Here is a 15,013-nt window from a genome sequence, read left to right as displayed (position 1 = left end):
GTAGATTTAAACTGGGTGAGCGAGTCTGAGCCCCGAACATTATCAGGAAGGCTATTCCAGAGTTTCGGAGCCAAATGTGAAAACGCTCTCCCTCCTTTAGTGGACTTAGATATCCTAGGTACAACCAGAAGTCCAGAGTTTTGTGATCTTAAAGAGCGTAAAGGATTGTAGGGCAATAGAAGATCGGTTAAGTACACAGGAGCTAAAGCATTTAGAGCCTTATAGGTCATTAGCAATACTTTATAATCGATACAGAACTTAATGGGTAACCAGTGTAGATATGATAAAATTGGTAATCTAGTTGAGATGTCATGAAAGCATGAACTAACTTTTCTGCATCAGAAATAGATAACATATTCCATATCTTAGCAATGTTTCTGAGGTGGAAGAAGGCTGTTTTTGTAACATATGAAATATGATTTTCAAAGGACAAGTTGCTATCTAATATAACACCCAGGTCTTTAACTGTCGAGGATGGAGTAACAGTACATCGTTCTAAATGCAGATTGTAGTCTGAAAGATTCTGTGTACAGGTTTTTGGCCCCATAAATAATACTTCCATCTTATCTGAATTTAATATAAGAAAATTACTAGTCATCCAGGCCTGTAGCAGGCATCACATTTGAAATGAGCTCATTTAGTTGATAAAAGTGTAAAATTTCTCCATTTAAATATTTGTTATATTATCCATGTTCTATTGTGAATAAAATATTGGCTTATGTGATGTGAAAATCTTTTAGTTCTGCTGAGAGCCCGTCGGTACCCGGGGATTTATTCAATGATAATCTCAAGCTCACCTCATCCAGTTTTTCTATTCTTAAAACAGACTCAAAATTCTTTAAATGAATCATTAATCTTGGGTATGAAGTTTTTGATTTTTTTTTTTTTTTTTTTTTTTAGAAAATTTGAGGAATCTAGTTTTATTATCCTTTATCTGGTTTTATTATCCTTACACTCTACTCCATTTATCAGTAAACTTGATATTTCTCTTCTCTAAATTGCTGAAGTACAAGGTATTTTTTTCTCCTTGCTCTATCTACTTTGTGCGCAATCTCACAAACGCACCTTGAGCTCTTTTGCAATACATATCGTCTAATTTAGACTGCAATATCATAAGTTTGTCTTTATCTTCACGGTTTAATTCTGCCTTATCACAGTATTTACTAATTTCTTTGAACAGTTTACATTCTTCTCATCTTTTTTTCCAAGGCAATCTCCTTACTAATTTTTACTACAATCCTTACTATTTTACAAATTCCCATTTATTGCAAAAACTATTTTTGTGGGCCATCTATCTTCCCATTCATCAGGTGTGATATTCCAGTCACCTCCCATTAGAATAAATGTATGCAGCAAATGGTGAATATAATTTCAAATAATCACAAAATTAAAAATAATGCTGAAATTGTTACAATTACCCTGGTGTATAAAGCACATGACGAGGAAATATAATTAAAACAAGTCTTTTACTAGGAAATCCAAATTGAGCGATCAGGAACACACACCAAAGTGCAGTATACATGAACAATACCGGACAACACATGACAAGAAACACAGGGCTTATATACATGTGATAACAAGGTGGGTGATTAGAAACAGCTGGATGTGATGAGGTGATCAGTTACCAACAACAACCTTCCAACACAAGTCCAAAACAGAGTGCACGTGTAACAGAAATAAGAGCATGTGATTTATCTGTCAATGCAATCAGATGCGTGTGAAAGTTGTGTTCGTTTCTACAGCCAGATCCAAGTCATGTTTTCTTTCAGAATCTTTCAGAATCATATTAAAAAAAACACTGTGTTATTATGATAGATGGATGCATTTTTTGGCTTCAAAATCACGCCCCCTGTTCACTACCATTTTAAAAGTTTGTACGAGCCAGGATATTTTTAAATATATCTCCGATTGTGTTCGTCTGAAAGAGGATCATATATCATCATATATACCTAGGATGGCTTGAGGGTGAGTAAATCATGGGACAATTCCCATGACAATTCATTTTTGGGTGAACTATCCCTTTAAAGCTTTTCCAGTTTTCATAATGTAAAGCAGTTTGAAAACTACATAGCCGCCATCTGTTTGCAGTGTTTATTCATTTCCAAGATGAAAATGGCTAAAAGAAAACAACCACCCTCTGGTCCACCCTCTGCCAAATTACAAATTTCTTTCAATTCCAAGTTTTTTTTCACATCAAGATTGTTTTTGATTTCAAAATGACAGCCATGTAAAACAAGGTTAAGCCAAAGTTTTCACAAGAATTTGAAGTTTCCATTCAGTTGGTCACGTTCGACGTACGTCTGACAAGCCAACGAATAGGAATCCTGCTAGAGAGGCCAGTCTACAGTATTTCGAGTGTAACTAAAATGAGCCAATGCACATTGGCATGCAATTTTTTGCAGCAGCTGCTCTGCCACGCAGCACGGGGTTATAATGACCAGCAGGTGCAATGCATTCCTTAGCTTTTCGCTTTGGAGCCGAGAGTTCACAAATGCTGTTTTTGAAAAGAGTGTTTCTAAGAAAGATGAGAAGTTCTTCAGGAGAACCTCTCCAGGATTTAGGTGTTGGTGTACGGCACAGCAGCGGGGTTCTTCTCTCTTTTTTTTTTTGTTTTTTTGCCTGAATTGAGCAACAAAGGCTGTTATGGCTGTAAACAGCTGGTATGGTGCACTGTTGAGAGTGCTGAATAGCTGCTCTCACAGCTGTTACGGTGCGCTGATGAGAGTGCTGGAAAAAAAAACAGCTATTTTCACAGAACAGTCATTCTCATGGCTGGTAAGACACACGACAGGCTGCACACTATCCCTGTCTGTGTTGCTGTGACCATTCTACTGCGTGCTTCAGCACTGAGAGAAATAAGTTCCCTGAAAGATCTTACACAAGTAGAGCTTGCGTCTTTTTAAAGATGACATTCCACTTGTGTGTTTATGGTTGTGGTTAATACCTGGTGCCGAGGGATGGTCACGATCGCTGTCTCCTGTCTGGGTATCGAGCATGCTGAGGCGGCGTTTGTGGATTAGTCATGTACCCAAAGATGACCATCTCGGAGTTGTGGTCGAGACTCTGGTTCCAGTCCAGGTGCCGCTGCCACAATCCAATCCTCCACAGAGGGTTGCTTCGGGCAGTGACACTGGTGATCTGAGGATTATGGTGAGTGCGCTTCCTTCGGGGAATGAACCTCCTAGGAACCCTCATTCCTCTTGCACTCCGCAGCCAGTAGAGCTGTTGAGGGAGTGTGCTAGACCATCTCAAAGGTGTGTACCAGCCGTATCCACCTCAGCCTGCTCATCGCCAAGGGTGTCCCCCTGCGACTGCCCCTACTCCCGCACTGCAGCAGCAGCCTCCAGCCAAGCGGCGCAGTGAAGCCGGTTGCAAGAGGGGTGCCCAGCCTGCCCAGGCCCCTGCCTAGAAGGGCAGAAAGGCCCTAGGCCCTAGAGATGGACGGGACTGGTCACGGGGAGATGGTGACCACACCACTCCCTCCCCCGGAGGAGGGCTGGGTGGTAAATCTTTTGTTACCTTTTGTTTCTGTTCCACCACTGGCCAACCTGCCAGGACGGCGCTCCCACTGAAATTCTTTCAGAGGCTCCTGGGGCATATTGTAGCTAATGGGGCAGTTTGCTTCATATGAGACCGCTTCAGCACTGGCTTCACGGCCGAGTCCCGAGATGGGCGTGGCAACGCGACATGCACCGAGTGGAAATCGCTCCAGAGTGCCGCCAAGCCTTCAGCACATGGTCGTACCCCTTGTTTCTTTGGGCAGGAGTGCCCCTAGAGCAAGTGCTCACAGATGCTTCTGCCAACGGCTGGGGTGCCACGTACAACGGGCATGCAGTGTCAGGGGTGTGAACGGACCCCCAACTGCATTGGCACATCAACTGCCTCGAGTTGCTAGCGGTACGTCTTGCACTGAGCCGACGGAAGAGGCCATTACAGGGCAAGGACGTGCTGGTCCATATGGATAACACTGCGACCGTTGTGTACATCAACTGTCAAGGTGGTCCCGTCGCATGTTGAAACACACCTGCCATCTCCTGCTATTGAGTCAGAAGCATCTGAGGTCGGTTCGGGCCATTCATGTCCCCGGTGTGCTCAACCGTGTGGCCGACACGTTTTTTTTGCTGCACAGCAGCTCTTCAAGAATAGTGTCAATACAGGCAGATCAAAGCACTGTTGAATATCAAATGTCAAAAATAATGTTGAATATCAAATGTCAAGTCAAATGTCAAGTGTCCCCAACTAAGCAAGCTAAAGGCGACAGCGGCAAGGAACCCTAACTCCAACAGGTGGCAAACAAGTGGCAAATAGGTGTTAAAATGGAGAAAAAAAAACCTTGGGAGAAACCAGGCTTAGTCGGGGGGCCAGTTCTCCTCTGGCGAACAGTGCTTTGTTACGAATCAGGTTGCTATCATAAATCTGATAGGATCGCAACATTCAAAGTATTTATTTCAGTTCCATCCAGTTGAGGATCAAATTCATCACGCCGGTATGGACGGTTTATTGAGGAACTGTGGCACTGGCTGTCGTGACGATGAGGCCTTCACACAGTGGATGATCTAGTCGACTCGATCTCTGCTGATACTTCAGGGCTGCGTTGTGGTCGTGTCAAGGCGCAGGTCCTTGGTCTCAGTGGCCCAGCCCGGATCCGGTTGACTACGGTAAACCTCGGGATAAACAGAAAGACTAGTATTAGCGTAGATGCCATTCTTTTTCTGATGTAACGAGTACATCTGGTGTTCCCGGTTCCGGCTGACCTAATTTATGCAGCCTAATAATCCTTTAACGGATTTGAAAATATAAATTGATAATGTGTTATGTGTATGCCAGGTTAAAGAGATGTGTTTTTAGTCTAGATTTAAACTGACAGAGTGTGTCTGCATCCCGAACAATGCTAGGAAGATTTTTCCAGAGTTTGGATGCCAAATAGGAGAAGGATCTACCGCCTGCGGTTGATTTTGATATTCTAGGTATTATCAGCTGGCCTGAATTCTGAGATCGCAATAAACATGAAGGACTATAATGCATTAAGAGCTTGCTCAGGTAATGGGGAGCTAAACCATTTAGTGTTTTGTAAGTAATTAGCAAGATTTTAAAATCCATACGATGTTTAACAGGAAGCCAATGCAGTGACGACAGAACTAGACTAATATGCTCATACTTCCTAGTTCTGGTAAGAACTCTAGCTGCTGCATTTTGTACGAGCTGTAGTTTATTTATCAAGCGGGAGGAACAACCACCCAGTAGAACGTTACAGTAATCTAGCCTTGAGGTCATGAACACATGAACTAACTGTTCTGCATTCTTCATTGAGAGCATATGTCGTAGTTTAGATATATTTTTAAGATGGAAGAATGTGGTTTTGCAGATACTAGTAACATGGCCTTCAAATGAAAGATTGGTATCAAAGAGCACACCCAGGTTCCTAACTGACGACGAAGACTTAACAGAGCAGCCATCAAGTGTTAGACAGTATTCTAGGTTACTGCGTGAAGTAGTTTTTGGTCCGAAAATTAGAATCTCTGTTTTTTCTGAATTTAGTAGTAGGAAATTACTGGTCATCCAGTCTTTTATATCAGCTATACATTCTGTTAATTTAGCGAATTGGTAAGTTTCGTCGTGAAGAAATATAGAGCTGAGTATCATCAGCGTAACAATGAAAACTAACGCCATGCTTCTAATGATATCTCCCAAGGGTAACATGTACAGAGTGAAAAGCAACGGTCCTAGTTCTCAGCCTTGCGGTACTCCACAGCTGGCCCCGGGCCCTACGCAAATGTGCATTTTCCCCATGAGCCTACTTGCACAGACCCTGTCAGGGAAGACAAAGCGCAGGTCATGTTAGTTGCACCCTATTGGCCCAAACTGACCTGGTCAAGCACAAGGTGTGCCCTTTCCACTCAGGTTGCGTGCTCATTCTACAGAGGTGTTGCATCCTCCTGGGTGCCTTGCTGACAGATATTTGTAGAGCTAAAGGCAGGGTGATACCTAACATGTTTGCTAGATTCTATAGCCTTCGTGTCAAGCTGGTCTCCTCCTGTGTTCTCATCTTAACCGGTGAGAGACCTGGAGAGGCCTGGCTTAGTATCAGCTTGCTGCGCTCACAAGTGCTTATTGCTCCAGAGAGTCCCTAAAAGGCAGACCCTGTTGAGTCCTTTACCACCCTCGGCAGCCGGACGTGGCAGAGTGTCTGGCACCAGGCCTATACTCTGTTGCATCCTTGAGAACCGTATTTAGGCTGGGTACCATATGTGTGACCCTGCAGGGATCCCATGTGTGTAATTTCCATGGTTGCTCCTAAACGAAGCCTGTGTCTTTCCCTTTGGGAGAACCCACCTATGATCAGGTTGGAGTCACCCCAGTACTTTAATATGCAGTACAGCCTTATGTGGTTAGTCTAAGTCTACATCTCCACATAACTCCTTCGGGGAAGAATGTAGTTTCCACAGCGTTCCCTTCCCAGTGGGTGGTCACTCTTTCCCAATGTTATCCAATATTCTCACTGTGTGGATTATCACAGAACAGCAGTGATGGTCACTCTCTGTGTAAGCCCTGTCCCATCATCCTATTACGCAAGGGGGAGCAGGAGGCTTGCACAGAACACTGGAAGGGGGCAGCGGCTGTGGCGCTTTGGTAGGGATTCCTATTCGCCAAACGTGACCGACTGAATGGGAACGTCTCGGCTATAAAGGTAACCCTTGTTCCCTGAAAGAGGGAACAGAGAAGTACATCCCGTCGCCACACTTGCTGTACCCCGCTGTGCACCGGATTACCTGGTCGGCTTCTCAGCGAAAACCTAAGGAATGCATTGCACCTGCTGCTTATTATATACCCATTCTGCGTGGCAGAGAAGCTGCTGCAAATAATTGCATGCCAATGTGCATTGGCTCGTTTTAGTTACACTCAAACGAGATTCCTATACATCAGTCTGTCCGATGTATGTCTCCTTTCCCTCCTTCAGGGAACGAGGGTTACCTTTGTAACTGAGATGTTCTCTAATGTGCTTGAAATTTACTTTAACCAGACATCAGTATACAGTATACAGTATGTGACGTGTGTGTTTGATGTTAGATACCCGCGTGAGAGGATGGCTCCTGCTGGATTCCTACACACCAACATTCTTGCTCACCATCACCTACCTCCTAACAATCTACCTGGGAACAAAATACATGAAAAACAGACCAGCATACTCGCTGAAAAATGCTTTACTGCTGTACAACTTCTCTATTACTGTGTTGTCATTCTACATGCTTGTTGAGGTAAGTGAGTGTACAATATGTTTACATGTACAGCAGCAATAGAGGTGCCCATCTGCAAGTGTCCAGTGTCCTTTAAACTGTTCCTAACACTATATTTCATGTGTTTGGTAGCTGATATCAGCAGTCTGGTCTGCTGGTTACCGTCTTCAGTGTCAGGGATTGCATGAAGCTGGTGAAGCAGATATCAGAGTGAGTAAGAAAAACAGCACTTCCCATGATTCCTTTCTGCTGCTCAGACCAATCTTGTTGTTTATCTCTCTGTCTGTCACCCTGTCTGTCTATCTATAAATATGTACTGTTGTGCTTGAAGAGTTAACAATACTATTTTAGGCATACCACAAACAACATTAAGTTTATGATCACATTCTGGCATATATGTGTATTAACACTACTGTAGGATCATTGGCTTTGTCATCTGATGTGTGAAAACATTTTGATACATGGTGCATGTCTTGTTATATTTAACTTGCACTGTTTTATATGAATAGGTAGCAAAAGTACTGTGGTGGTACTATTTCTCCAAGCTGATTGAATTCCTGGACACTGTCTTCATTGTGCTAAGAAAGAAAAACAGCCAGATCAGTTTCCTGCATGTGTATCATCATGCTTCTATGTTTAACATCTGGTGGTGTGTCCTCAACTGGATACCCTGTGGACAGAGTAAGTGAGGATGAAGGACAAAGTTATATCAATGAAAAGGCACAGGTTTAAAGGTCCCGTTTTTCGTGTTTTTTTGAAGCTTTGATTGTGTTTATAGTGTGCAATATAACATGTGTTCATGTTTCGCGTGTAAAAAAACAGTATTTTTCACATAATTTACTTATCTGTATACCGCTGTTTCCACTGTCATAAAAACGGGCTGATGACTTCCTTGTTCTATGAAGTCCCTCCTTCAGAAATACGTAACGAGTTCTGATTGTGCCAGCGGTTCCTGTGTTGTGATTCGACAGCAGCTTAGCGCATCTTGCCCGGAAAGGTCACGCCTCTTACCATAACGTGTGCTGCACATAGTTTTACCGAGTTTTACATGTGGATTATTGTGGTGTTGTGCCGAATGAACACAAAAGACAATAATTCCCGAGAGACTGAACTCTTTAATCTCCACAAGCAGCGACAGAAAATGTACAACGTTAGCACTCACTCAGAAGAGTACCTCATACGGAAAACAGCCATGTACATAAACATAGTCCCCTCTTGTGGCCATTATGTGAACTGCAGTCCAACATTAACTATTGCAGTAAGGATACCACAATTATAATTTTCGGAACAGAGTTAACATAAATTGTAACCATTGATCTCTAAGTATAGCGTCCTTGGGAAGGCCAAACAAAGGTGATTGGACTGCGGGATGAAAATAACACCGTTTCGACGACATGGCGACAAACACACTCTACAAACGCAACTCTTGCTCTTCTCCGTGGGAGCGCAACAAGACCACGCCCCCTTTTTTGTGTATTCCTGTGGGCGGAGGTTGTTTTAGTGACGTCATTAAAGAAGGAAGTAGAGGGATGTAGTCCAAACTAGCTGTTAGATGTAGGCGACTTCTGTTAAATAAAATATCTCGCTTGGCATTGAACTTTGAGCTTTAAAATTTTACAGATTTTATTTATACTCTAACAACATTACACACTAACTAAAGTTTGAAACGTGGGATCACGAAGAACGGGACCTTTAAGAGACAGTATTGGTGTGAGGAAATGTGTCAAGGTTTTATTATTGTTTTCAGATGATGCTTCTAAAAATGACACAATACAACAGTTCATATTGCTCACGGTTCGGTTTGTGTCATGGTTTTAGGGTCACGGTTTCGGTACGTTTCGGTATGTGCTGTTTAGGGAAAATAGGACTACTGTCAAATAAAAATAAAGAAAATAAGAACAAACAATCAAACTAAAAGCAACATCACAAATAAGTACAATAGAGCAAATATTCAAATAAAATAAACAGTGGTATTCAGGTTTTTCAGGTATCTAACAGTAGTTTTCAGGTACATGAAAATGGATAAAGTAATCAAATATAAAATAACACTGCATATTATCTTTACTGTATAAAATAAAGATGAATCATTATTGAAGTTACAAAAGCTATTCAGTCAAGAGCAGTGAGTGATTTGTTTTGTAATTTGTTGTTTGATTTAACATTAAAAACACAGGCAGCAGGAATATTTTTTTTACATCTTTTACATCATCTGTGCACGAGGTAGGGCCTTAAAAACATCAGACCCTATATATAAATGTATATAAATGTATACATATACATGTATATGTATACATAAATACAATGTATACATATACAATGTATACATATACAAACACATATACATTTTATATATATATATATATATATATTTATATTATATTATATATAAGGGGTATATATACACACACACAGAACAAAATTATAAATGCAACACTTTTGTTGTTGCCCCCATTTTCATGAGCTGAACTCAAAGATCTAAGCCTTTTTCCTATGTACACAAAAGACCTATTTCTCTCAAATATTGTTCACAAATCTGTCTAAATCTGTGTTAGTGAGCACTTCTTCTTTGCCGAGATAATCCATCCACCTCACAGGTGTGGCATATCAAGATGCAGATTAGACAGCATGATTATTGCACAGGTGTGCCTTAGGCTAGCCACAATAAAAGGCCACTCTAAAATGTGCAGTTTTATCACACAGCACAATGCCACAGATGTCGCAAGTTTTGAGAGAGTGTGCAATTGGCATCCTTACTGCAGGAATGTCCACCAGAGCTGTTGCCTGTGAATTGAATGTTCATTTCTCTAACTACATGATAAGCCATCTCCAAAGGCGTTTCAGAGAATTTGGCAGTACATCCAACCGGCCTCACAACCGCAGACCACGTGTAACCACACCATCCTAGGACCTCCACATCCAGCATCTTCACCTCCAAGATCGTCTGAGACTAGCCACCTGGACAGTGGCTGCAACAATCGGTTTGCATAACCAAAGAATTTCTGCACAAACTGCCAGTAACCATCTCAGGGAAGCTCATCTGCATGCTCGTCGTCCTCATCAGGGTCTCGACCTGACTGCAGCTTGTCATCGTAACCGACTTGAGTGGGCAAATGCTCACATTCGATGGCGTCTGGCACTTTGGAGAGGTGTTCTCTTCACGGATGAATCCCGGTTTTCACTGTACAGGGCAGATGGCACAGCGTGTATGCGTGTATGGCGTCGTGTGGGTGAGCGGTTTGCTAATGTCAACGTTGTGGATCAAGTGGCCCATGGTGGCGGTGGGGTTATGGTATGGGCAGGTGTATGTTATGGACAACGAACACAGGTGCATTTTATTGATGGCATTTTGAATGCACAGAAATACCGTGACGAGATCCTGAGGCCCATTGTTGTGCCATTCATCCATGACCATCACCTCATGTTGCAGCATGATAATGCACGGCCCCATGTTGCAAGGATCTGTACACAATTCCTGAAAGCTGAAAACATCCTAGTTCTTGCATGGCCAGCATTAGCATGTTCCAGTTCCTGGCAATATCCAGCAACTTCGCACAGCCACTGAAGAGGAGTGGACCAACATTCCACAGCCACAATCAACAACCTGATCAACTCTAGGCAAAGGAGATTTGTTGCACTGCGTGAGGCAGATGGAGGTCACACCAGATACTGAATGGTTTTCAGCTCATGAAAAATGGGGGCAAAAACAAAAGTGTTGCGTTTATAATTTTGTTTAGTGTGTGTGTGTTAGTCAGTTGTTAATTAGTGTCACATGATCCTTCAGAAATTATTCTAATAATTTTTTCAGTTTTTTTCAGGATTCCTTGATGAATAGAAAGTTCAAAAGAACAGCATTTATCTGAAATACAAAGTTTTTGTAACATTATACACTACTGTTGAAAAGTTTGGGTTCAGTAAAATTTTTTTTTTTTAAAGAAATTAAATACATTTTTACTTTTATTCAGCAAGGATGCATTAAATCGATCAAAAATGACAGAAAGACATTTATAATGTTACTAAAGAAAATAAATAAACACTATTATTTTGAACTTTCTATTCATCAAAGAATCCTGAAAAAAAAAAAATTGTACACAAATATTTTGTACAGTTGTACACAATAAATGTTTCTTGAGCAGCAAATCAGCATATTAGAATGATTTCTGAAGGATCATGTGACACTGAAGACTGGAGTAAAAACTGAAAAAACAAAACACAATTAGACTGAATTGATAACTTCACAGCCTTAGAAGGACAAGAACTGACAAACAACATGGGAAACACAAGGGCTATACCTGTACATGTAGTACATCCAGGGCTACAAGGGTAACAAGTAAACAAGGCACAACTAGGAGAAACCTCAAAGAAACCCAATCAACAAAGGGACTACAAAACTGGCACAGGAAACCAAGACAACAAACTATACAGGGAACATTCTCTCTACTACACAGGGAATAACAGTACTGAATATATAAAACATAAAACTTTTTTTTTTTATATAACATGTTTATTTGACAATCTTTGCATGCTATCAAGTGGCATGATGGTTCAGTTCAAGCTGTATATTGCAACATCTTTTTCTAGGTTTCTTTGGACCGATGCTAAACAGTTTCATCCATATCCTCATGTATTCTTACTATGGTCTGTCAACCATCCCATCCATGCACAAATATCTGTGGTGGAAACGCTACCTCACCCAGGCTCAGCTGGTCAGTGTGCAAACTCTCTACACTCTGCTCTTACATTTCCATTTTCCTTCACATTTTCATGCTTACAGTCCTTATGAGACTTTAATTCTGCCATTATCCTTTACAAAAAAAAACTACACTTCAAAGTAAAGAAATATACTTGAACTTTCAAGTAAAGTTCAAGCATATTTTTATGTATACTTTATGTATGTAGTAAGTAATATCATTAAAAATCATACTAATATCATTGAACTATTAGTATACTTGTAAGTGTACTCGTTCAATACTACTTGGGACTAAATTGGCCCACTTTTCATGTATAAAAGTAGTTTACAATTATCTTTTTCATTTGTACTGCAACTATACTACAATTGAACTTATAGGTATACTGATAGTTTACTAGTTGAATACTTGTAGCACATTTGTTAGTTTATGAAAGTACACCTGATGTTAAGATATTTGGTCGATCAGATCACAAGAGGACGAGGGAGACACATGTATTTTCAGATCTTTCGATCTAATGGATGAAATAAGCTTGTGCAATTTACATATGAACGCACATGAAAACGATGGAAAAACACACAGAGAGCATCAGCTTTTGTTTCTGCTCTGAAAGCTGCAAGACCACACCAAACGCTGTGAGTGTGTGTTAGAAAACAGGAATGGTGAGAGAACATTGTGCTTCAAATCAAATTGGGTCTTCAGCTGACACAGTTTAAATCCGGTCTGGCTAGCACGCATCCCGTAATGTTTATGCATTAGGTTAATAGGCGGAGAGTAGGTAGTCTTTTTAGTTGTTTGAACGCATTTGACTTCATGAGCGTTTAAACTATGAAAGCAATCCGGTCGAATGCTTTTTCGACTACCTCTAGACGTGGTTGAAAGTGGACAAGCTCAAAACTTTTTAGACCCCGTTTATCTTTAGCGTTGTCCACTTGTGATCCAGTCAACGAAAACACATCTTAATAACAGGTGTAAACAGGGCCTTTGAAGTATACTCTTAGTAAACTACTAGTTTAGGAGTTTTATACAAGTATACTTGAACATCATACTTATAGTTTACTATTTACATATTATTTTTGCACTTTAAGTATAGAGGGGGAGAGTGGGGTAAGATGAGCCAGTGGGTAAATTGACCCACCCCTGCATCTTGGCAACCATACACTTTTATTGTCAGGTGACCATATATTTTGGAACCACCCCATAATTTCTGCCAGATTGTGAAAAGGATAAGCACATGGAAGGGGTAGAAGGCACTCATTTACTTTAAAAATTGTTTTTGGCTTTTCAAAGTAAAATTTTAGCATAACAGATGTAATAGCTGTTACATCAAAGCAAATTTGTCCAGGTCTAAAAATATTCATGATGCAAAGTGGTGATGAAGCAACGTATCAAACCATGCAAATCATTTAGAAAAATATTAGCCTGAATTGGTAAGCTAACTAGTTATTTGATAGGAACAGTGTACAAGTACACCAAATCCTTATCTGATACGAACCAGAAGATGCTTAATCATACATATCTTTCCTATGGATGACATTGCAGAGAAACTACCATGCCAAGAACATTTTGACTAAAATGTTTATTAGTTTCAGTGACATTTATTCATTCTAATTTAGTTTTTATTTAATTTTCCTCAACGAACTCTGTTTAGTCTGCTTTTGGGAAGGTTACAACTTTTGTGTTCAACATATCGTTTCAGAAATGCAAACAATTAAAGCTATTGAAATTTCAACTTTTTATGGTTTATGTTGTTTTAAGTTAGATTTAAGAAAAGAAATATGATTATTTGTAACAGAAAATTTGATTATTAGTTTTTAAAATATGTAAATTATCTTTACAATTTCACATGGGTTTAATTCAGATTCATTTAGTTGGTCAGTTTACACCCAGATGGTGCAATTTAACCACCAATTTGGATCAACTTACCCCTAACCCCTAACCTTTTTTTTTATACAAGGCGACATTTTTAGAACCCTTTGTCATAGACATATTCTGCTCATTTAAAATGATAGGAAACATCCTAAAATTACTTTAGATATTTCCATTGCACATATGCCTAATTTTCCCTTATCTTGAGGACCACATAAGTAAAAAATAGCTCATCTTACCCCACTCTCCCCATACTGCTATATTCCTATTTACATATTAATTTTTATACTTGAAATTTACCTTTAATTGTACTTTAAAAAAAAAATGCTGGCGGGGAAAGAGTTAAAGTTGCTAGCCAGCTCCAGCATTTTTTACATTTTTTTTTAACAAAAAGTTAATGACCCCCAGAATATTTTGTTTATGAATATCTGAGCATGCAATATATCAAAAGAAAGAATATATAGAGAATATGTAAATTATATTTTTTGATCAACACTTGAATGGGTAAGTTTCATAAAAAAACAAACAAACAAACCAAAACATTTTGAGCAAAAACCTAAGAAAATCATGTCAAAGACTTCATTCGGATTGGATTCATAATGATGATCAAAAACATAGATGGAGTAGATTGCTTGCATCAACACCACCAAAGCTTACACAGTCCTACTGTATACCTCTTCCTGGGTTGACATTTCTTTCGGTAACATTAAATGGGTGGTCACACTACACTTTTCATCTTTGACTTTCTTACGCATTGCATCAGTATATGTAGAATGCGTCAGAGCGGAAACACAAGCTCATGTGAAAGGTTTTGCATTCTAAAGTCAGAGGTGGTCCTATTATTGGGAGATACGAGGGTCCGTGGACGGCCTCACTTTTTAAGATATTGCCACCTAGTAATAAGGCATACAGATCGTACATAGATCACCAGACGCCGTAAGTCATTATGTTTGTTTTGTTTTTTTAAAGTATTTTAGTTATGAAACTCTACAGTAAATTTAAATTTTATGGAAGGGATAGGTTTAGGGTAATGTTTAGGGTTGGTTTTTAGCTATAATTAGCATGAGTCTGTACTTTTTATTGTATAATTTATTTTATGTTCTATTAATAGCTTATTTCATACTTCCTACGATTTGAAAGCAATATAAGTAAAATAATTTACTTCAAAAGATTGTTTTAGTCAATGACATCCACACTTGTTTGTTCTCGGGAGGCGCAACTTGT

At 39.9% G+C, this 15,013-nt stretch overlaps 1 protein-coding gene across 1 annotated transcript in view; it reads left to right on the top strand.

Moving 5' to 3' along the window:
- Nucleotides 1-15,013, top strand: part of elovl2 (ELOVL fatty acid elongase 2) — a 60,986-nt gene that overhangs the window by 44,195 nt on the left and 1,778 nt on the right. The window contains exons 3-6 of the mRNA XM_067378025.1: nt 7,069-7,256; nt 7,368-7,445; nt 7,745-7,916; nt 11,814-11,938. Of these exons, the coding sequence (XP_067234126.1) occupies nt 7,069-7,256; nt 7,368-7,445; nt 7,745-7,916; nt 11,814-11,938 (563 nt within the window). The remainder of the gene's footprint in view (nt 1-7,068; nt 7,257-7,367; nt 7,446-7,744; nt 7,917-11,813; nt 11,939-15,013) is intronic.

This window comes from Chanodichthys erythropterus, chromosome 23 (genome assembly GCF_024489055.1).
Source record: "Chanodichthys erythropterus isolate Z2021 chromosome 23, ASM2448905v1, whole genome shotgun sequence".
NCBI classification, from domain to species: domain Eukaryota; kingdom Metazoa; phylum Chordata; class Actinopteri; order Cypriniformes; family Xenocyprididae; genus Chanodichthys; species Chanodichthys erythropterus.
This window is presented reverse-complemented; position numbering and strand designations above follow the sequence as displayed.